The 23052-nt window shown below is 43.1% G+C and overlaps 1 protein-coding gene across 3 annotated transcripts in view; it reads left to right on the forward strand.

Annotated features, from left to right (window-relative positions):
• Positions 1 to 1399: 1399 nt before the first annotated feature.
• The window catches only part of LOC126475193 (cuticle protein 38-like), a 54356-nt gene continuing 32703 nt past the window's right edge, over positions 1400 to 23052 (forward strand). The window contains exons 1-3 of one of the 3 annotated variants that reach the window (XM_050102842.1): positions 1455 to 1481; positions 2556 to 2659; positions 15297 to 15499. In XM_050102842.1, the coding sequence (XP_049958799.1) occupies positions 1470 to 1481; positions 2556 to 2659; positions 15297 to 15423 (243 nt within the window). In that variant the 5' untranslated portion in view covers positions 1455 to 1469 and the 3' untranslated portion in view covers positions 15424 to 15499. Of the gene's footprint in view, positions 1482 to 2555; positions 2875 to 15296; positions 15500 to 23052 lie in introns of those variants that run through there. The other 2 variants (XM_050102839.1, XM_050102841.1) reach the window with 2 other exon arrangements.

A 23052-nucleotide genomic window follows, 5' to 3' on the forward strand; every position in this document is an offset into this window, starting at 1 on the left:
AGAAGCATTAGATGAGGAGGCACCAGATGAAGGAAGTGATAGTGTCGTGGCTGAGAGATGAAGCAATGTCACCAGTGGCGGAATTCCAGGGGAGCAACGGCTCATCTTATCGGCCATCACCTCCAAGGAAACTAACGAAGTTCCCAGTAGGATATCGGGCTGATACGTATAAGATATGTTCAAAATAACCAAGGGAAAATATGGAAATGTTGGTCATCCTGGTCTGTTTCGTCCTGGCTTAGCAGTTGATATGATAACGCACCTGAAAATTACAACAGATAAAGAGAAACATTGTGTTACTAAACTTCGAAAACAGACTAAAAACATCATTCGTCAAAGCAAAAAGTTTTTCAGGATATGATAAATCGTGGATTACGTGACCGTTTCACAGCAAAGAGACAAGAAAACGCAATAATAAATGAGCACTCATTGAGACATTGGGTTTCACCCATCACAATTCAAAGCTACCTACTGATGGGGAAAGAAATTGAGAAGTAAGAATAAATAATGCAGACGCAGTGGTGAGAAGTTCGCTCATTAAAAAGTAGTAAATAAATCGGTAGTTCTGCATAAGGGCTTTCTGGGTCTCAATAGTAACAGTCAGTCATCTGTCAAGGAATGGCGTTATTGCTCATACGAAGCTTTTCGGAATTAGCCATCATCAGGCGTCCATGGAATATTGCTGCACGTATGTATGCGTTTCCAGTTGTACGTAAACAAACATTCACAGATTAGTAGCCCGAAACGCACCATATGAGCAATAAAGTTATTCCTTGCCCGATATTTGACTTTCACCATTGCGAACGAGTCAGCTTGTATGCGGAACTACAGATTACTGTAACAATGGTTGCCTGCCTCCTGCATGATTTTATGCTACATTTATATTGGTAGCAAGTTATTTCAAAGAAATGGTTCAAGTTGCTCTGAGCACTATGGGACTTAACATCTGAGGTCATCAGTCCCCTAGACTTAGAACTACTGAAACCTAACTAACCTAAGGACATCACACACATCAATGCCCGAGGCAGGATTCGAACCTGCGACCATAGCGGTTGCGCGGTTCCAGACTGTAGCGCCTAGAACCGCTCGGCCACAAAGACCGGCCATGACACTTCTTCGGCGTCACTATTCATGTTGTGTTGTGGGCACCTTGCATCAATACCTCGTATGTGAAACATTTATGTCAAGTAGTTTAAAATTATTTACGTACAGACACCACATTTGCTTAAGACCTGGGAGATCCCATACGTGAAATCCCTATTCGACATTGCCTTTTAATGCGATTAACAAATGTGATGCTGTCTCCGGCAGCTGTCCGGACAATGGGAGAGCAGCCGGACTCGGCTGTCCAGGGTCCACTGCAAGAAGCAAGGCCGCGCGGACGGTCGGCGGGCGTGGCTCTGCAGGTATATAAACCCGGACCCTCCTCTGGTCAGCACAGTCTGCACCGCCGACACAACACACGCAACATGTACAAGCTGGTGAGTCGCCGAGGAGAGTCGTCTCCAGCTGGCTTCTTCATTCGCTTTACTTCACTTCCATGCTGCACTTAGAGATTTTGATAGCCGTATACTTTATCGCCAACAATACTAATCAACATAACACTGACAACTATTATTACCAAGCAGAGAATTGTTAGTTATTTATGTTGTCCCCTGATTGTAAAATATGTTGTTTAAGTTACGCTACTTTTATATTATTTATATCAGAAAGGCCATTTCAAGGGCGCCAAATTCACAAATGAGAACGAACTAACCCTTTTTCAACGGCGATTGCTTTTCTCCTCATCCAGGAACACATTTTTGTGCGAAACTGGGCTTCAGCGATCGTGGTTGTGGTCACTGTGTTCCGAATGTGTGACTGAGTCGCCAAGGGATTTTATAACTTAATGTTTCGGCAAGTGTTACAACAAAGGCGGAAACGTTGGTTGACAAAATTTTACGGTGACATGGTCACACACCAGAAAAACCTCGACTTAGCATACATTTTCTTCCACTAGGAAAATTCTAACCTCCAAGCGTTACACTTATTGAACACTGCACTGCATAAAGACTAGTTTTGAAGCAAACGTTCACGAAACTCGAGTTTCAATTTGCAACAGTTCGTTGCAGAGAACATGGGGAGTTAAACAGAAACCGCGTGTGTAACTTGATGTTACCTTAAATGTACAAATTCACTAGATTTTGAATATTTCTCTGAAAATTTTGTCTCTGTCATTATGTTTCTGTGCTTACATGTCACTGCCTACCAGAGCGAAAAATAAAACATTGTTACAAATGTTTCGAAACAATGAAGCCTGCCGCTCATACGAGATGTAAGAATTATATTTAACGTTACGCTGAGGTTGACATCAGTAAAGACAAAACAGTTTACCCGCGTAGGACAAGGATGCGAAACGAAACTGGAAGAGTCAACAGCATAGGAGCCATCGTGACTTTAGACTTAGCAATTTAGGGAAGGAAGAAAACGTAAACCTCACGCATGAGTGAGCTATCTGAATGCTTTGGAGCGATGTTGGAACACAGCGATGTGAGACGCGTGCTGTGTGCTTACAGGTGATCCTGCCCCTGCTGTTCGCCGCCGTGTCGGCCGGCTACCTGGGAGGCGTGGCCGTGGCGCCAGCGGCCGTCGCCGCTCCCGCCATCGCCGCCCCCGTGGCCTACGCCGCCCCCGCCATCGCCGCCCCAGCCTTGGCCGTGGCCCCTGCTCTGCGAGCCGCCCCTCTGGCTGTCGCCGGCCCCGCCATCGCCGCTCCTCTGCCCTACGCAGCTGCGGTTCCTATCCTCAAGATCCACTGATCGACAGGATTACTGCAGACGTAGAACCATTTGTAAATACGTAAATAATACGAAATATATAACCAAACAAATCTAATTTATTTTGTGTTCTTTTTTCACAATTTCTCCCAAATATCGTCCTTCTGGGATTCAGGGAAAATATATTCGTTGTAGTCTAATTTTACAACAAGATCACGTGAGCTATCACTTTCAAAGATAATCAACTCTGAGGCTGAATCGCTAAGTCAACTCATCTCTCACCTGCCTCAGAATATATAACTGTGACTACCTAAACTACAGGGCTTGCAATACCACTTTCGCATGCTATATCATATACATTTCACAGGAATTGCTTCATAGTTCAGGGAAATCTGGTACAGCGCAAGCGTTTTGCCGTATGGAAAGGTTTAATCTATGTTAGTCGTCTGTATCATCTAGTACTTGGAAAGTGCTGATTAGATACTCTTAAATGATCAACTGTGCTCATATCCTAATACCAAGCGAGGTGCGGAGTGGTAAGACACTGCACTCGTATACGTGAGAGGAGCATTTCTAATCCCCTCTGGCCATGCACCTCTCACGTGATTTACTCTAAATTCCGAAGGCAGATGCAGGTAATATGAATTCAACTATCACTGAGTTTTATGACGTCTATTGCGTTGTAATAATCCAATTAGAGAGTTCGATTCCAGATGTAGCTGTATTTTTGTTTCATTTTTCAAATTTTAAGCTGTATCTGGGTCCTTCATCATTATATTTTTTGTATATCTATCCTTCTAGCTGAAGGTCTCAAGTTCTGAAGTACTACGGTCGTTCACTTATATACTAAACTGAACACCTATCGTCGTTCTTTCGATGTTATTTATTATATGGTGACCAGTTTCTTGATTCAGAACACAATCTTCCGTCCTTTATTCACTCTGAAAATGTTAACTCCAGTCTTATACACGATTCCATTAGTAGCCAACATCTGTGAGCTGATGAAATTATGGCTGTTAGCCACGACTAGAGTTGAACCCCTAGGCGGCAGTTGAGGCCTGAAGAGAGGGTACTGAATCACCAAAATTGGTAGTCATATAATAAATAACATCGAAAGGACGGATGTAGACGTTAAATTTTATTACATTCATCACTACACGACAGTTACAGCTAATCTCATACAAAACACGTGCATTATTAAACACCAATACAGAAATGAAAGTACAGTGTTTTTTTATTATTCCGCTTTTACAGAAGTATTTTGCCTTTAAACGTTTACTCCACTTCTTCGACGCACAACATGCCTCCGTACTTCCCGGTGCATTGTCAGCATTCATTCTCATTTCTTCAGTCATATACCTCCCCTTCCGCCCTCCACAACCGTAATGAAAAAAACGTTCCACTCCTTTCCTTCTTTCTCAGAGGTCGTGATCCAATGAGTCACTGAATATTTGTAGATGAAGGGATGTCTGTTTGAGCACCTACTCTGAGCACTACATACATGTAGCAAGGATAGAACACTAATGCATATGGATAGTGGTGTGTTGAGAGGGAATACACCAAAATTATGCCATCACTAAACGCTTTTATTAAAATGAAACCATTAGCACATTCTAAAAACGTATGTATATTCTACTTGCTCCCCATGTGAACTTTCTTTCAAAAATTGCCAAACTTCTTTAGCACAATCAAAGCAATGGAGCAAGCCAAACACGAATGATCATAGCTTTAGTCACGCTTCAGCAACTAGCATATAACCTGTTTGACTAATCTAGACATTTATTCAAATGGAATGTAGATAAAGCTCCAACAACAGTTCTGCTACGTTTGTCTCTTTGTCTGTTCAACTTCGTTTAGTTATACGTTTGTCAAAAACTTTTCAACGGTTGAGATTCACCAAAAACTTAAATAACTAACATTACAGCTGAAACATTTAGAACAGAGAACATTTTTCCACACTTAGTTAAAGTAGTAAGGAACTCCTCGTACAACAAACACACTTACTCCCTCCCGTTACTGACAACAAGTCTCGAGAATACAGGTAATGGGCACGACTAGTGACACCAGATTAATTCAGATTGCACTTAGGGTGGTCAAGACTCACAGGAAAATTGTGAAACGGCCATAAGCCACCCAGAATTTTTAACAGAGAGCTTTACAACGAATAACTGTCAAGAATTTAGCGTATTGTGTCAAGCCACACAGTTACAAACACTTCCTAGCTCACACTCGCCGCTCTGTGGGCTCAAAATTTAACATACAAAAATACAACTCCTTAAAATTAATCAAACCAGTCATAATATAATGGAAACAAGCAAGCATCCACGAATAACACGCGCCCCGACTGACTCCTTGCCTGAAGTTCATTCGTGTAAGCTAATCAATCCATAAAACATAGTTAGCCTTGCGTTGTACTGTATTGTATTGTATTGAACTAGGGACCTAGAAACGACGGAAAGGCTTCGTCCCTGACGTAGCCCACAGTGGTACACAACCCCAGAACAGGCTACTGCAGTCCCCTCGCCCCACCGCCACCCCATTCCGAACTCAGGGTTATTGTGCCGTTCGGCCCCCAGTGGACCCCCACCCCCCAACCCCTGGAACGTCTCACACCACACAGTGTAACCCCAATGTTTGCGTGGTAGAGTAATTATGCTGTACGCTTACGTGGAGAAAGTATTAGCGCAGCAATGTCCGACATAGTGTAACTCACGGGGAATAAGGGGAACCAGCTCGCGTTCGCCGAGGCAGATGGAAAACCGCCTTAAAACCATCCACTGACTGGCCCGCACACCGGACCTCGACACTAATCTGCCGCCCTGATTCGTTCCAGGGATCGGCATGCCTTCCCACCCGGAAAGCAGTGCGTTGGATCGAAAAGCTAACCGGGCAGGCTTACACTATCTTACTATACTACTGTTGCGATGCGGAATAAATTTACTTCTTCAGGTTTTCCGGGCGAGGCGTTGAAATGTTGAACAGTCGGATTTCTGCCGTTATTCGCCCCGTTTTTGCACGATAATTCAACTGCATAACTCGGAGCCTTGTTCAGGTGCTGCCCGTGTCTGATACTGATTCCAGGCCGAAATGAGTCCGGTATTTATGCCCATGTTGTGCCAGCCGATCCGTCTACGGTACGCGCCGCTTCAGGAGTTCTGTCCGTGCTATGCGCCCACCAATAGTAGCGACTGTAGTGATTTCTTCCAGTCGCGGCAGTCCGAACGCTGTGCACGTACTTTGTGGTTATTATTCGTTGTAATCTTTCTGCATGAAGTTTTGAATGATGCACAAGTTGTGCTAGACATTTTATCTTCCGATTGTCGTCATTTAAACATTCCTGTGATTATGCCGTTCTGTTAGTGTGGTGTGCCGTGTCAGGCGTCTTGTCCGATGTACATGCCCGCCAAGAAAGGCTGCAGAGTTATTTTCAAGCCGCTGGTTTTCACATTGCCGCCCGAGACTCAGTAGGACGTCATCAGGTATTAAGTCTGATGTGTGTGAGGTACCAATTCACGTGCGTCCGTTGTTATATGTACTGTGCAGTTTTCTCTAAATCCATCTTCATAACTGTGTCACTGGATTCTTGATGTTGCCTCTGTTACGTCTTCAGAAGATCGAGTGCTGGGTTCCACGGAGAGCTCAGTTGGAAATTGGTGTTATGGCTCTTTGTCAGCTTCATCTCAGACGATTCTTTGATAACGCTGTCCCGGTATCTATATGTTTGAATTAGAGTCTTGGCATCATTATAGTTCATTAAATGACTGAGCTCTGAACAACGCTCAAAATCGCTGACTTGGTTGCCTGTCTCAGGCTGCTGTGCATTTGGTGTTCCTTGCAGTTGATATCAACGGTCTTAGTCGTCTGGCAGATGATTGTCATACCAAATTCATATGATATGTGGTAAACACCCAGTTTCTGCCGAACCCAGCTCGTTTTTCACATTCACTAGCAGAGAATTAATCTTGGTGGGTGGCTGGAAGAAGCTCTTGACGTAATGTTTGAGGAAAATTCTGCTGATTTTGGCAGATATTGGCCAGACATAAGGCAAACATGCAACCTCTTTCGTTTCTTCTTGTACCTCTTCAGGAACGTCTGACGGCGAAACAGGACGGAGTTCCTTTTGAACACCTCTAGAAGAGTATTCATTTTTATAGACCACAGGTTGTAGGTACCATCTGCCTTCCTCCTGACTAGTACATCTAGGAATGGGAGTAGTACATCGTTCTGCAGTTCTACGGTGAATTTACTGTTAGGGTGACGTGATCTTAGGTGGTCCAAGAAAACAACGAGCTTTTCCCTCTCGTGGTACCGTAGAAAAAACGTGTCAACCATGTACGTAAAAAGCATATCGGTTGATCAGGGGCCGCTGTAAGTGCCTCCTTTTCAAATCTCTCCATAAAGAAGTTGGCCACTGCCGATGAGAAATAGCTGCCCATTGTTACCCTTTCCATTTGCTCTCAGAATGACCCCATATAGGAACTACATTGTGATATCTCTGCCTCGCAGCACAGTGGCCGAGGGGGAGGAGGGAGCCGGATCCCCTGTGCGAGCGCCCGAGAAGAGGGCACTGCAGCCATTCTGCAAGCACACTGTGGTGAGCTAGGCTGACACTCTCGGCTCGCTTAAGAAGGAACAGGTTGCGAAGAGCCTGGCTGAAAATGAGAAGGGCACCAAGAACTGATGGACCCCTGCAGCCATTAGGACGGAAGATCAAGAATGTACATGCGAAAACATGTGAGTTCTTCTGGCCTGGCAGAAGTCATTTCATCTAGCTTAGAAAGAAGAAATGTGCCGACAATTCCAGCATTGCATGTGCAGTGGGAGGGGAGTACACAAAGCGTGAAGATTTCGCACTGGGAGGCGAGTGAAAGTATTCAGCCTCCTTAATATGTTTTTCTCAACATAAGGACGTTCCTTATAAATCACGGATGCCAGCAGACTCTGAAGCGAAGCCCAAATATGAGTCTGTCCAGGCCTCAAGTAGAGGTAGCACTTACAAAGAATTGTTCTGTAGCCGCGCGGGATTAGCCGAGCGGTCTCAGGCGCTGCAGGCCTAGGCTGTGCGGCTAATCCCGGCGGTGGTTCGAGTTCTCCCTCGGGCATGGGTGTGTGTGTTGGTCCTTAGGATAATTTAGGTTAAGTAGTGTGTAAGCTTAGGGACTAATGATCTTAGCAGTTAAGTCCCATAAGATTTCACACACATTTGGACATTTTGAATTGTTCTGTAGGTGCTCTCACAACAGCTTGGAAATGCAGAAAAACATCGTAAGAACATGAAATCTTGATAAAGGTGCCAGTACCCGGGCCACACACCAGCCAAGGCAAGATAAAGTTTTTCTTACCTGCAACGGGATAAGTTACGTGGTCCTGAAACTGCCATTGGACGGCATTCGAAATTGAGTCCGCCAATGACAATGCCCTAAGAGGAGAATTTTTCCAGGAAGACTTGAGCTGGGAAATGGATGAGGAGATAAGAGTTAGTCAGTGATTTGGAGCGGGAATGGGCGTACATGAGGTCTCTTCCATCTGTCGCCAACATCTGCCTTCCGACACCGTGATATCACAGCTTCGGCCACGCAACCGTCAACGGGCAGTCAACGCGGGTTCGTATCTGGGCCTCACCGCAAAGCCGCGATTGCTGGTGAGGGCAGCCGACTCGCACCACACAACTCCGAGGAGACGAGGCGCCTGCCGCCGACAGCACTACGCGATGAACGATCTTCCCCTTAATAAATGAGTAGTGTACATACCAAGTCAAATTGGCCCTTAGATTTGCAGTTTTGGTTTTGTTTGTGAAAACAGTACTGAAATAAATGTATTTATATTCATGCTTTAATCATCTAAGCAACCTGATCCATTCATACAACAACCCAAAAGCCCAGGAGAGCGCCGTCCAACTTGTTTGGCTTTGAGAACTATGGGACTTAACTTTTGAGGTCATCAGTCACCTAGAACGTAGAACTACTTAAACCTAACTAACCTAAGAACATCAAACACGTCCATGCCCGAGGCAGGATTCGAACCTGCGACCAACCAAGTGAATCATTCAGTGGTATGTGGGTGAACAGGGAGCCGACGTCGAAGTTGACCATGATGTCAGAGTTTGTGATCTGTAGATGCCTGATGCATTCTAAGAAATCCAATGTAAAGAGCGCACTTCCCCACATATGGGGAGAGTATCTTCTTAAAGTGTTGAGCAGTAAGGTAGGTGGTTGCGAAAATCTTGCTGACTACTGGACGTACAGGAACCCCTTCCTTGTGCACCATCGCCAGTCCACAAAGTCTGGTTGGTACTGGTGCTTTTGCCCTCAGCTGCTTACATATCTTTTCTGGAAGTCCGGTTTTCCTTAGAAGAGCCCTTGCGTTCTTATCCACCTTGTCTGCGGAATTCGTTTCTACTGGCTTGCATGCCCGGTTATTCAAAAGTTATCTCATCTTACTGTTACAATCTATCTTCTGTAGGACGATGGTAGCATTCCCGTTATCTGCTGGTAGCAGAAGGAAATCGACGCAACCACCTTGAAAGTACTGAGAAAGTCTTAATTTCTCAGTTAGCTTCAGAAAAGTTCCTGTTTTGGTCTTCATCAGTGCAATGGACATGTGGCTCTAAAACTTCCTGCCAGTGAGCCTGAAGATGTCGACGTGCAAGGCACTCATAAAAATCAGGTTTCCCAATTCAAAAGTCTCAAACAACTCCAGCACAATGGTGTTACCAGCACGACGAAGGCACTGTATTCACAACAACTGTCATCCTAGGCCTCATTCAGCAGTATCCATCTATCTTCGACAGCGCTAAGGTGGTAGCTGCACTGGCTCATCGCAGAATGCCTTGGCGGGAAGCGCCTTTCTCAAATTTCTCAAATCGCCACCATCTGCACTGCACGCGGCCGTGGTACTGACCTGCTGCAGCGACGTCATGATTCGCTGACGAGGCGTCAGCAGTGCTTGCTGCACGTGCGCTTGGGCCCTACTGAAGGCTGCAGCCCTAGATGTGCCTATACCTTTGTACATTCGGCACAATAGACAATTGTTGTTACAAGTACCGCTGTATCACTGACGCATCCGAGCATGGACAGAACCACTTGCACTCCTAATCACAACTCCACTCCCGCATGCGCGTCGCAACATTGGTATCAGAATTGTTCAACATGACAACGTCTCGTCGGTAAAGCCTGAAGAATTAAATTTATTCTGCTCCGCAACAGTAGTGTAGTAAAGTAACGTATATAGAAAAAGAGGGAGCAATTTCACATGTACAACTTGTAGGCTATTTAGGCATGTGGTACAGAATTGTTCTGAGACTCTGTGAGGGACGATACGGCAGAAATAACAGCGTGTAGTTATCGTTTATGTATTGTAGTAAAAGTTCTTCTATTTTTATTTTTAGTTGTAAAAGACAGTAGTAAATTTTGTACAATGGCAGACACACATTCTGCTGCTACACGCGGGATTGTTCCCAATTTGATGCAACATGTACAAATACTGTCAGAGTTAAATTTCAAGCAACAGCAGGAAAATCATTAAATACCTGGTCAGGTAAAAGTTTTAAAAGATCTGGTTCAGCAGAGAGAATCAGGGTCTAGGCAAACCAAGACAATAGTTTGTGTAAACTCCCCTTCCTCTTTCTATCCCTCACCAGCTACGTTAACAACATATATCTTTCCTAGCAAGTCAACATATGTCGTAACTACATTCATTGACAATGTTGGAGTTACCGCCGCAATGAGCTGTTGGTCCGACGAGATTACTAACTCTGTGGCTAATTTACGATTGATAGCCGAAGCAAGTACTTAGGTACTGTACCACGAAGTTCTCTGTAAGACGGAAACAAATCAGCAGACAGCTGATGGGTCATAACAACGTTATCAAAAACAGAACAGCACTTCTGCATTTACGGAAAAAATCGAATATCTTAACACAGAAAAGTAATGAGTCTGTGAAAATATTCTCCTATCGGAGTACAAAAAAGGCGAATGTGCTTCTGAGACTCTGACTGTATGGTGGGGTACGAGCTGTCTCATTCTACCTTCTTCAGCACGTTTAAAAATAGCCTAAAAAATTCGAGCATGCGAACGTATTCGTCATCTTTTTAAAATGTAATTCATCTCTCAGCAAAAAGCACCTCTAACTGTAACTCGCTCGCATCCTCTAATCCATCACTGTAGGTTGGTCATGTCAATCCACTCACACTTGCCCATTCTCACCCATTCAGCAATTCTCATTGTTATTATCTCTTTGTGTCTTTGAGTCATGGCTCCTGTTTCACAAGCACAGTTTCCGTCAGTCCGTCATACTATCACTGTCTCCATTCACTGTCACTTTCGCCTTCTAGCTCTCTCTCTTACTGCTACCATCTCATTCATTTCTTCCACTGCTGCTGTCTCTTCTCACTGCCACCATATCTCTCTTCCTCGCTGTCGTGGACTCTCTCTTTCATTGCCACTGGCTCTCACCCATTTCCACCACCTTCCTCTCCCACTGCAACTGTCTGCTTCACTCGTTTCCTAGCACAGTTCTGTCACTGTTAACCATGTTCCACAGCCATTGTGTCCCTCTTTTTCTCTCACACTGCCATTGTCTTCTTCGCTCTTTCTTTATTGCAACCATTGTTAACTATCTGCTGGTATTTATTATTGTTCTGTCTCTTTCCCACCGCCACTGTTTTCTTCTCGCTCAGAATAAAGTAGGGCGAGTATGTTCACATACCATTATTGTTGGTAAAATTTTTGAAGGTGCTGAGGAAGGTAGAGTGAAGCAACTGGTACTTTTTTGTGCTCTGATAGGATCATTTATACTCTGATCCCCTGTGCAGTCGACGACTCCGCCGGTTGTGAGACAGGGTCAACCAACCCTAAGTCACACCCACGCCGCTTATCTTACAGATTCGCCAACTGCAGCCTGGTGAGCGGGGAAGAACTAAGAGAGAAAACAGGTTGTTACCCAGCGCCAGAAGACTCTAGTCTGCAATGTACTGGAGAAGAAATGATTTTAATGCCCTACTTATAAGCGAATAACCATACTGTTCGAACCGAAGGAGATAGTTTTTAGTCTGACAAGGTACCATACAGGACAACCTGCATCACTCGCCTTTATACTGAACCGAATTCGTGAATGTATTCTGACATCTAGAATACTTAATTGTCAGATGAAGAAACCACTTTCCCCATGGCAGCCAGATTATGTTTCGAAGCAACTGTTACATAAAATGGCGTCCAAGTTGCACTGAGGTGAATAGAAAATGTTACACCATGAAATGCCAGTCCGATATTTATCAAACTTTTGGAGATGTTCATCGAATAACAAGTATTAAACGATTACACTTTCATGCAATTCGGAACGGATGTCCATCGTGAATATACGAATCCCAACGTACACAATACACGATTTTTCGCTGTGCTACGAAAGCAAATATCCTCAGAATGTCATCTTAAAGAATTTGTCGTCATGTCTGAAATTCATGCTGTATCATTTTGTGAAGATTGATGCGTGGAGGGTGGTATGAAAGTGTACCTGTGTTATCCTGCTAGAATATCCCATTTGATACCATGTTCAGGAATTGTAAGATAACAGAGTTTGCTTTTCTTGCCACATACTGACTATTATTGAGAATCTATTCAACACAAGCCAAAAAACTTGTTGCCCGCTAGAGATTGCATTTTCCAAACGTCTGTACTACAACTCTGTTCGATATAAAAGCCTGTGAATACCTGTACAACAGATATACTCACCGCTAGATCGGAAATGAAGGCCCTGGCTCGTGACCAGAGTGATTGTCGGATGTCATTGAAAAGAATATCTTCCTATGGGCATCCTTGAAGACGTTGGTGTATTAATCCCAAATACGAACTGACGAGAAACTGATTCGTAGAATCTGCTTGTCGTATCAGAGATATTAGAGAAAGGGTGACAAACCATTACACTCAACTGATATAAAAGCATTGAGACTGGGATGTAGTCACTTTCTACGCTTGTGATGAGCCTAGGCTGTTGCTGTAGAATGTAACTTGTTGTAATATCCTCTTACATGTATATAACTGCGATCCTCAAACGTTGTCTACTATTTGGTCAACTTTCATGATTTAATGAATACAACGTAAAACCAACTACAGTGAAATTTGCCACTTTGGCTGGTTTTCGTTTTACTGATTAGCCGAAGTTGATGACCTGCGATTGTTTCACTATGCTGGAAGTTCCTTACATTATTTAAGTTTCACGCATCTGTTACTTGCAAGCTGCTGTAATATTTGTGCGCACTAATCGATTATGTGTGTAGTCACTCCTGTTCTGCCTGGTATTCTCCAACACTGGTTTATGTTACTTAAGAACTCTGAGTCTAGCGGGGCTCAATCAATGAAACTCCAAGACGGGTGTGGAGACAGCATAGCCTGCTAGTCTGAAACACACAATGCTTTCCTTGTTCGTTATTGATGGTTCTATCCTGTGGTCTGTTGAGGAAGATGGATGGCATGAGAATACTGAGAAGGAAATAATGATGTATAACTGCAGTTAGGGTTTGTGCCAGTGATGACAATAGTAGAATTCCGCACTGCATTTTCTCTGCAGATGAGTATCTTAAATCAGATAATCCTGCCGGATCTTGCAAGGTTGGTGAACTACGTTTGAAAAGTATATTTCGTGTTACGCTAAGGAGCTTGCAGTTTTTAATTCACTTGGGACAGACTCGTGTTTTCTATCTCGTATACAGATTGGGAACCGAAATGAGTAGAAAATTCTCATCTATCCGGAATTTTCTTGCTTTCAAGAAGAATTTGAAACGACTTGTGTGGTTGACAGTGGTGCAAGCGCCATGTATTTCTGAAAACACTGATTTTGATGTTCCATGTAAGGAATCTGTACCCTTTGCACTCTCATAATATAGATTAATTTCATATCTTCAATCATTGTTTACATTTCATTACTTCATCAAACTAAATTAAATTATACTTGAACTGATGCCTCGTACACCAATGACAAAGAAGCATAACTTCATGCCTTCAGCGTGATACTTACTTCTGTGACAGCCGATTCTCAATTCTTTCACAAACACTTACGAAACAACAAAGTCGTTAAGTGTAAACCAAAGGGGATCACTGCTGTCAACAGCTGACACTAGTGCTCCCCTTCAATTTACATTTAAAGTCTCACAGCTGTGGATTCTGCGTGATCCCTCTCCTTCGGACACTTTGGAAAGAACAGACACATGTAACAAAATCATTAGTACTATTCAAATAAATTGTTTTCTATTTCGCAGAAGGTAATTTTTTCTATCGGAAACTTCCGACTAGCAGTTCTTATCCAATGTTCCATAAAATGTCTATGGAAATACTTTATTAAGAGCTTTTACAGCGAAGTATTCTGAACTATAGTGGAGAGCCCACTCATAGCACATTTTCTTTTTAGCCGTAATCTAGAAATAGTTCGTGAGATAAATGAATAGAATAAGTGGTAAGAAGTTCTCTCATTGAACACTAGTGAACTGTTTCAGGTGTGAAAATATATCCATTGAGTGTAGTATGATTGTAAGTATAAAGTTGGACTTCAAGGGACAGACAGATCAGGTAATGACATTCCTTTTTTGAGTGCGCTACTCGTAATTCAAAGTGGGCACCTTTAATCAGGGCCATCGTATGTGGAACGTTTGTGTCCACTTGTAAGTTCCAACATTTGGACACCATATACGCTTAAGTTCTGGGACACCCTGTACGTGACATCTCTCATGGCCTTTGCCTTATGATATGAATTAGGAGAGTGACGTTCTCGACGACAAGTGTGCGGCCAGTAGGAGCAACGCCGGACTCGGCTGTCCAGGGTCCACTGCAAGAAGCAAGGCCGGGCGGACGGTCGGCGGGCGTGGCTCTGCAGTGCATAATCGTTCCTTACGTAGTTGCTGAGACTCTTCGTAGCGGTGTTAGATACAGTCGATGGATCTTCATAAATATTTCATCCAAATAACAGATGGATGATATAAGCTGGTAGAAACTTCGAGAGGACATCATTGCTCACTATTGGTCCCTGACTACAGCGTACTATGCTGCGAGACGCAAAGAGGTTGCCGGATGTGAAGGTGCAAAATTTGTTTCACAGGCATGATGAATACGCACGGAGAGATGCATCTGCCAGGATGTTACGAATCAGCGCTCACTCCACTGCAGAATTAAGATTCTTTGTGCGGATACGACATAAACTCATTAAAGTTTTCTGCCTGATTCTTGCATTTTCACTCATATTCGCTCAAGACAAAACATTTGCCCATACAGGACAAGGATTGGAAAGGAAATCAGGCGTGTCCACATCAGGGGAACGATCACCTCTTATGCTTTACACTATTTAGAGAACAGATGAAATCATAAATCTCATGCATACGAGAGGTGTCTGAATCCACGAGAACGGTGTTGGAACACAGCGACGTGAGACGCGTGCTGTGTGCTTACAGGTGATCCTGCCCCTGCTGTTCGCCGCCGTGTCGGCCGGCTACCTGGGAGGCGTGGCCGTGGCGCCAGCGGCCGTCGCCGCCCCCGTCGCCTACGCCGCCCCCGTGACCTACGCCGCCGCCCCCGCCTTGGCCGTGGCCCCCGCTCTGCGCGCCGCCCCTCTGGCTGTCGCCGCCCCCGCCATCGCCGCTCCTCTGCCCTACGCAGCTGCGGCTCCGATCCTCAAGATCCACTGATCGACAGGATTACTGCAGACGCAGAACCATTTGTAAATACGTAAATAATACGAAATACATAACCAAACAAATATAATTTATTTTGTGTTCTTTTTTCACAATTTCTCCTAAATATCGTCCTTCTGGGACTCAGGAAAATATACACACACTAGTCTAATTTTACAACAACAAGATCAGAGCCATCACTTTGAAAACTAATTAACTCTGAAGCTGATTCGCTGACTCAACCCATTTCTCACATTGTAGACGAATGAGTGATAATCATTCAAAAAGCCAGATTAATCCTCTAGCAAAATTATTCACACTGGATGTTTACAAATCTGCCTCAGACTGCATGACAATAATTACCAAAACTGTAGACTTGCTAAATCACTATCGCACGATGTATCATATACATTCCACAGGTATTACTTTATAGTTCAGGGTGATCTGATACAGCACCTGTAGTATGTTGTATGGAAATATTTAATCTGTCTTAGCCCCAATATTATCTAGTACTATAAAAGTGCAGTATAGATGTTCTTTGAAACGATTGTCGTTGCTCTTAGCGCAACACAAATCGTGGGTTAGAGTGGTAACAAACAACACTCGTATTCGAGGTAAGTCTTTTCTATTCACCTCTAGCAATGCAGATTTAGCTTCCAGTGCTTTTACCTAAACATCCAAAAAGCTGTTGCAAGTAATAAGAATTCGACTACCACTATAGTATCGGAAGTATTTTGGTCGTAATAATCTAATCAGAGAGTTCGACTGTAGGTCTACATGTTTTTTTCGTTTTCTAATTTTAACAAGTATCTGTCTCCTTAATCGTATACATCAGTTACCGGATATATACAAAACACAGAAACGAAAGTACTGAATTTTTAATTATTCCACTTATACAAAGGTATTTTGCCTTTAAAAGTTTGCTCTGTTATCTTCCACACACTACACCACACCATTCTTCACCTTCCGTTGTCAGCTCTGACTCCCATTTCTTCAGTTATACTACTTCCCCCAAAAGGCCCCCCTCCCCCATCCACAAAGGGAGAAAAATTGCGCCTCTCCTTCTTTTTCTATCCCTCTTTCTTCTATTCTAGGTAGTTCTCATGCGACAGTGCACATCATATGGTCAAATCGTCTAAGTGTACTGTCGAAACTACTTCATCAGCTGCATGCTAACGCTGCTGTCATTATATACCCCTTGCCATTGGTTCTGGTGATTACTATCAAGAATCAGACTTACCGGTGTCCCTGTTATGTGCATTACATTTCTTTAGGACACCTCGCAAATAGTAGGCCTAGCATCTACTTCACAGATAATTAACGCTCTCATTTGCGCTTATTCTACTCCATGTATGAAAGCGGAAGAACTAAGTACATCCTCCTTACTGTCGTAACTCCGGAAACAACTATGCTCCGAAAAGCTCAGAGAAGCATGATTCAGTGAGTCGCAAAACGTTTGCAGACGAAGGTAGGTGTGTTTGAGCATCTACTCTTAAGACTACGAACGTTTTCTCGAAGGCTCATTGTCGCTGTTAGTCTATTCAAAATAAAACAACTGCTGCACTTTGAATGTGCATGAGGTACAGGCAGTGTTTTTTTTATGTTTGGTAGTACGGAGTGACCTGATGGTCAACTAGTGATCCTAATCCGTGTCTCTGGTTGAAAATGGGCAATAGATGGGACGGTAATACGTCGAACTACTAATCCATACTATCCTTTTATCACATCCATTGGTGATGGGGATGGATGGATGGAGATGGTTGTATGGACGCTCGACGGCAAGGTCTTCAGCGCCCGCTCAGTAACAGATTGAGTAGTGTGTCAAGAAAAGACTCAGAACAGTAAGATAAAACTGAACGCAAAACACAGGTAACAAGCTTGGAAAAATATGGGCCTACCCAAACCGAAGCGTGGGACGAAGCATGCCGCCAGCAGTAAAACATAACATCGCAGGAAGAAAGTGGAGGAAGTTAAAACAATATAGAAGATGGAAGTGGCTGATTGACCGTAATAAAAAAGTGAGGAGCCAGCCACTGTGCAATACACTAATACCAGCAGCCTAAAAGTTTAGGCCAGAGTCCAGACACATTACAAATCTTTAAAACCCTAGACACACACGTCTCATCATTAGCTAGAACACAGGGCAGATCCCCATCAACTTCTGCTTCTGCCCTTGCATCACGGTATAAAATGCAGTCTGTTAAAATGTGGCGGACAGAGATGTGCACACCACAAGCATCACAAAACGGGGGATCTTCCCGCCGTAATCGAAATCTGTGTGTGAGAGGACAGTGCCCAATCCGAAGACGCATGTGGGTCATCTCTTCCCGCCTGAGCAACCGGCAGGAGGAACGCCACGACCGAGTTGTTGACTTCACCAACCGCAGTTTATTGGCCGTCACCGCCAACCATTCTTCCTCCCACAACTCCATGCAGTTCTTGTGGAGTACAGAAATTTCAGACTGCAAGGGATTTGGACACTGGACCACATCCTGCTCTCTGCAGGCCTCCTTGGCAGCCCGATCGGCCTGTTCATTGCCCCATATTCCTACATGACCAGGCACCCAGCAGAAGCACACCTCCTTACCCCGCCGTTGGAGCAACCACAGTTGGTCATATATCAGCTGGACCATCTCCTCAGCTGGGTACAGATTCTGCAATGATTGTAAGGCACTAAGAGAATCGGAGCAGAGGAGAAATCGATCGTCCCGAACACGATTCATCCGCTCCAGTGCATTCAGAATCGCGTTGAGCTCCGCTGCTAAAACGGTATATTTATCAGGGAGGCGAATCCTGTTAACATGATCAGGGAACACTACAGAACACCCAATGAAATTCTCCTGTTTGGAGCCATCAGTGTAAAAAACGCTAAAAATGTGATGCACATCTAAAATGTTAAAAAACAGAGAATAGAATGTAAGATCTGGTGTACTATCTTTCTTAAAATTAGTCAAATCTAAAATAAGTTTGGGTTTCCGGAGGAGCCAAGGTAGGAATCTGCTCCGTCGTCCAAATAAGTGCAATGGCCACAATATGGTTAATCAAAGTAGGAGGAATTACTGCCCTGAAAACAACTGAAATAACTTCTTCATCCCAACGCAATAGAAACAAGCAGCATGCTGTAGCTTTAGGGAGATATACGTAATGTTTTACCAAGCCTCACATATTTTCTTACTGCTAGTACTACTAATTCACAGCTACCTTCATCATATATTGAGTTACCCGCATTACTGACTTCTTCTCGTTCTTCTTTGGCTCCTCCAAGTCATTTTAAGGTAATTGTTATTATTATTATCATCATCACTTTTCTCTTCCGATGCTTATCACTAAAACGAAGAATTGCGCACCAACATTAATATAATAGTTAAAGTAGCGACCTCTTTACTCGGGAAACCTTCCTAATAAATCACTTCCTTCATTCCATATACAGGATGATCGATACCTATTTGTTTGACATGCTTACTTCGTACATGTTTACATTTACCCTAGTTCTTTCTTTTACCTCTTTCTTCCCACACCAGCACCCCGCACACCCTCCCTCCTATATCTGTGTTTCTTTAGGTTTCCAGATTTAACTATTTCAATTATTTACTTGCTTAGGCTGTGAATGACTTGGACTTAGGTGAACACATACTTGTTCTTTTTGAATATGCAACATCTCATTGGATGAGTCTAACAGAATTCCATACTTCACCACCAATCCATTCCTTACAATATTCAAACATTAGTGTCAGCTATTACTAATGTGAAATGTATCAGTGGGATACCTACAGTTGTGAACGTAAAGGAAATCTCCTCTTCAACATCTCTGTTTTTGGTTCCCATGAAACCCACGACCGGCTCATTGTTTCTTTCTAAAACTAGCTTATTTGAATTCTCGAGTCGAAAATAAATAATGAGTCTCAGAATACTCTTTTTCAACTCTCTTTGTGATACTTCTTTCCCGTCTTCTTTCTCTATAAACAGTTCGTCCTGTATTGACAGCCACCCATGCTGTTTAAGAAAACATTTTTAAAATAGTTATAAGTTTGAGACATTCTTGGCACAGGCATCGTTTGAGCATTCTATGTGATCTCTATAATACAGCTATGTCTCTTATTGGATCTGAACCCTCCTGACTACCACGATCCTGACCGTTGTTCTTCTTAATCCTGTTATTCCCATCAGTATGGTTCGCTTTATGATAATTATTAGGGTTAAGAGTATTATTATATTCTTATTATTATTATTAAAATTGTCACTATGATATTGGTGATCATTCCATGCCCGACTGTTTCTCATCTTGGAATACTTTGGATTACTATGCCCACTGTAATTTTTCCCATCATCCCTTTGTGCAATCTTCCTTCTTTACTGGATTTATTTCCGTTGCCTTTATCTTCCATTCAGTTAGAGGATCACTTTTCGGGTTTATCTTTGTCTTTAATCAAATAATCTATCCGGCCTAACAACTCTAATAGGGGCTGGACCTGCGTAAAGGTTTCACCCAACAACTGTTCTCTAACCTTATCACGTAAGCCTGTCATTAAGAGCAAATACATTTCATTGACTGGCTCATCCAAGAACAACGCTTGGTTCAAACAATACTCAACTGATAGCGCTGTGAGCGAATAACTCTACCTTCTTTTTCCGTTGAGCCTTGTCCGATCAGTACTTGGCCTTATACAGGGTGTTACAAAAAGGTACGGCTAAACTTTCAGGAAACATTCCTCACACACAAATAAAGAAAAGATGTTATGTGGACATGTTTCCGGAAACGCTTAATTTCCATGTTAGAGCTCATTTTAGTTTCGTCAGTATGTACTGTACTTCCTCGATTCACCGCCATGATTTCGTACGGGATACTCTACCTGTGCTGCTAGAACATGTGCCTTTACAAGTACGACACAACATGTGGTTCATGAACAATGGAGCTCCTGCACATTTCAGTCGAAGTGTTCGTACGCTTCTCAACAACAGATTCGGTGACCGATGGATTGGTAGAGGTGGACCAATTCCATGGCCTCCACGCTCTCCTGACCTCAACCCTCTTGACTTTCAAAGCTCTTGTCTACGCAATCCCGGTACCAAATGTAGAGATTCTTAGTGCTCGTATTGTGGACGTCTGTGATACAATACGCCATTCTCCAGGGCTGCATCAGCGCATCAGGGATTCCATGCGACGGAGGGTGGATGCATGTATCCTCGCTAACGGAGGACATTATGAACATTTCCTGTAACAAAGTGTTTGAAGTCACGCTGGTACGTTCTGCTGCTGTGTTTCCATTCCATGATAAATGTGATTTGAAGAGAAGTAATAAAATGAGCTCTAACATGGAAAGTAAGCGTTTCCGGACACATCTCCACATAACATATTTTCTTTCTTTGCGTGTGAGGAATGTTTCCTGAAAGTTTGGCCATACCTTCTTGTAACACCCTGTATGCCCTGGTGAAATCTTCAACAGTGGGAAATCGACTCCCACTGCGAAGTGTCTTCTTCTAAATGGATTATTGTTTAACCCGTATGCTTTTATAATTCTCCCCTAACGATTTTAAAGTTCTCTGAAAAGGCTTTAGGATAATCACATGGACCACTGAACCCTTCGTTTTAAACTGTGATAAATAGCGCCTACTAGACATCATCCGTAATTTTAATTCCTCCAAAGCATCCCACCGACTAGACTTTGACCATTGCGTCTGATCATGACTCACGTTGTTTTTGGATGACTAGTTGTTGATATCAGATTCCATGTTGAATTAGTTCTTTTACACGACAAAATCACTCCAGTTAAGCTGTAGTATCAACTTCTCAGTCAGCCTCTTTGGGTCTTCTCTATTCTAGATACCATCTTTTCCCTAGATCATGAATCTGGGCTTGAAACCCATGTTTATTTTCAGACATCTTGTAGTTAACGTCCTTCAGTAAAAGGCCTATCGGCATTTTTATACTCTGTGGCCTTTTTTCGTATCACTGAGAAGTGTCGCCATTTCTGATACATTTAACGCTGTAGTAGTTACCACCTTATCACCCTAAACGTCTTTATTGTTTAACTTTCTCTATGCCCTTTAGCCTCCTACAGGCCATTTCCGATTTCAGTTTTTAAATCGTCCTGGCCCTTCTTTAACTCGGTTTTTAATGTGGATAAAGATGACTTTATTCCATTTCCGTCTCTTAATTATTTAACAAGTGAGACAAATACAGAAATACTACGAATGCCCTCAAAATAGTACCACAACTAACAATAAATCACTGTTAGGAGAATAATGATCAAAAGACAGCCTTGAATGTGACACCCCACACACACAAGACACAAATAATAAAATCCCTTCTACTAATAAGGTAGTATTTTAAAGTCACTGATACTGATGTCTAATAGACCGTATAGTTTCAAGTTCCTCTATGATACAGATTGGAGACTAGCAGGCTGTATTTCGTCTCGAAGTTTCGCTTAAATTTTTGCTTCTCATCCTCGACGCTGCAATGTCCTGTTGTCAACCTGCACACACTTGCAAATAACTTAGACTAATGTCGACTGTATATTCTCCCTCAACAATCGTAGACTCTTTCTGCCGTCGAGTGATTATTTAATATTCAGTTTAATCAAAACAAATATATATTAACCAATTTTCTTACTCTAACAATAATTTATTTAATAATGACTATATCAGAAAGAAGGTGGTAATCTAGGCTAAGCACAATTATTGCGGGTTCGTATCAAACAGCCACTACAGATTTTCTCCTATTCTATTTATTTGCGGGTTAAATTGCCTAAATACATCCTGGAATCCCGAGTCACCACTTGCTGTATTGCAGCGAATGTAAACGGTTTATAAAAATAGTTCAAATGGTTCTAAGCACTATGGGACTTAACATCTGAGGTCATCAGTCCTCTAGACTTAGAACTACTTAATCCTAAGTAACCTAACGATATCACACACATCCATGCCCGAAGCTGGTTCAAATGGCTCTGAGCACTATGGGACTTAACAGCTGTGGTCATCAGTCCCCGAGAACTTTGAACTACTTAAACCTAACTAACCTAAGGACATCACACACATCCATGCCCGATGCACGATTCGAACCTGCGACCGTAGCAGTCGCGCGGTTCCGGACTGCGCGCCTAGAACCGCGAGACCACCGCGGCCGGCTCCCGAGGCTGGATTCGAGCCTGCGACCATAGCAGCAGCGCGGATAGGGACTGAAGCGCCTAGAACCGCTCGGCCACAGCGGCCAGCAAACGTTTTATAAGCATGCTAATTAACACACGGATGTGGAATTAAGCTATCAATGGCAAGCAAGTATGATCAGTGATCTATACGTCTCATAATAAGACCAATAAAATTTAAAGATTTTAACTTCGTCAGGTTACCCCATAGCTGATTAAAATTATCGTATGTATCCAAGGAATCACATTATGGCGTCTGTTTCGCCCTGCGTAGTAACACCTTAGCGGACAGAATTACTTGTTGTCGTCGGTTCTCCAGAGATAATGCTGTTATCTGAGTACGTTTCATGGAATCCAAATTGTAGCGAAAATTTGAAGAGCGGCATCGTTCCCATCTAGTTATTTTAAATAATTTAATTTTATAATATCACCAGTTACTTTCAAGCACGTAGTCATTCTCATGTGCCTCATTCCTGTAAACAAAATAAAAGAGAAGTCG

Source organism: Schistocerca serialis, chromosome 4, assembly GCF_023864345.2.
Source record: "Schistocerca serialis cubense isolate TAMUIC-IGC-003099 chromosome 4, iqSchSeri2.2, whole genome shotgun sequence".
Lineage (NCBI taxonomy): Eukaryota > Metazoa > Arthropoda > Insecta > Orthoptera > Acrididae > Schistocerca > Schistocerca serialis.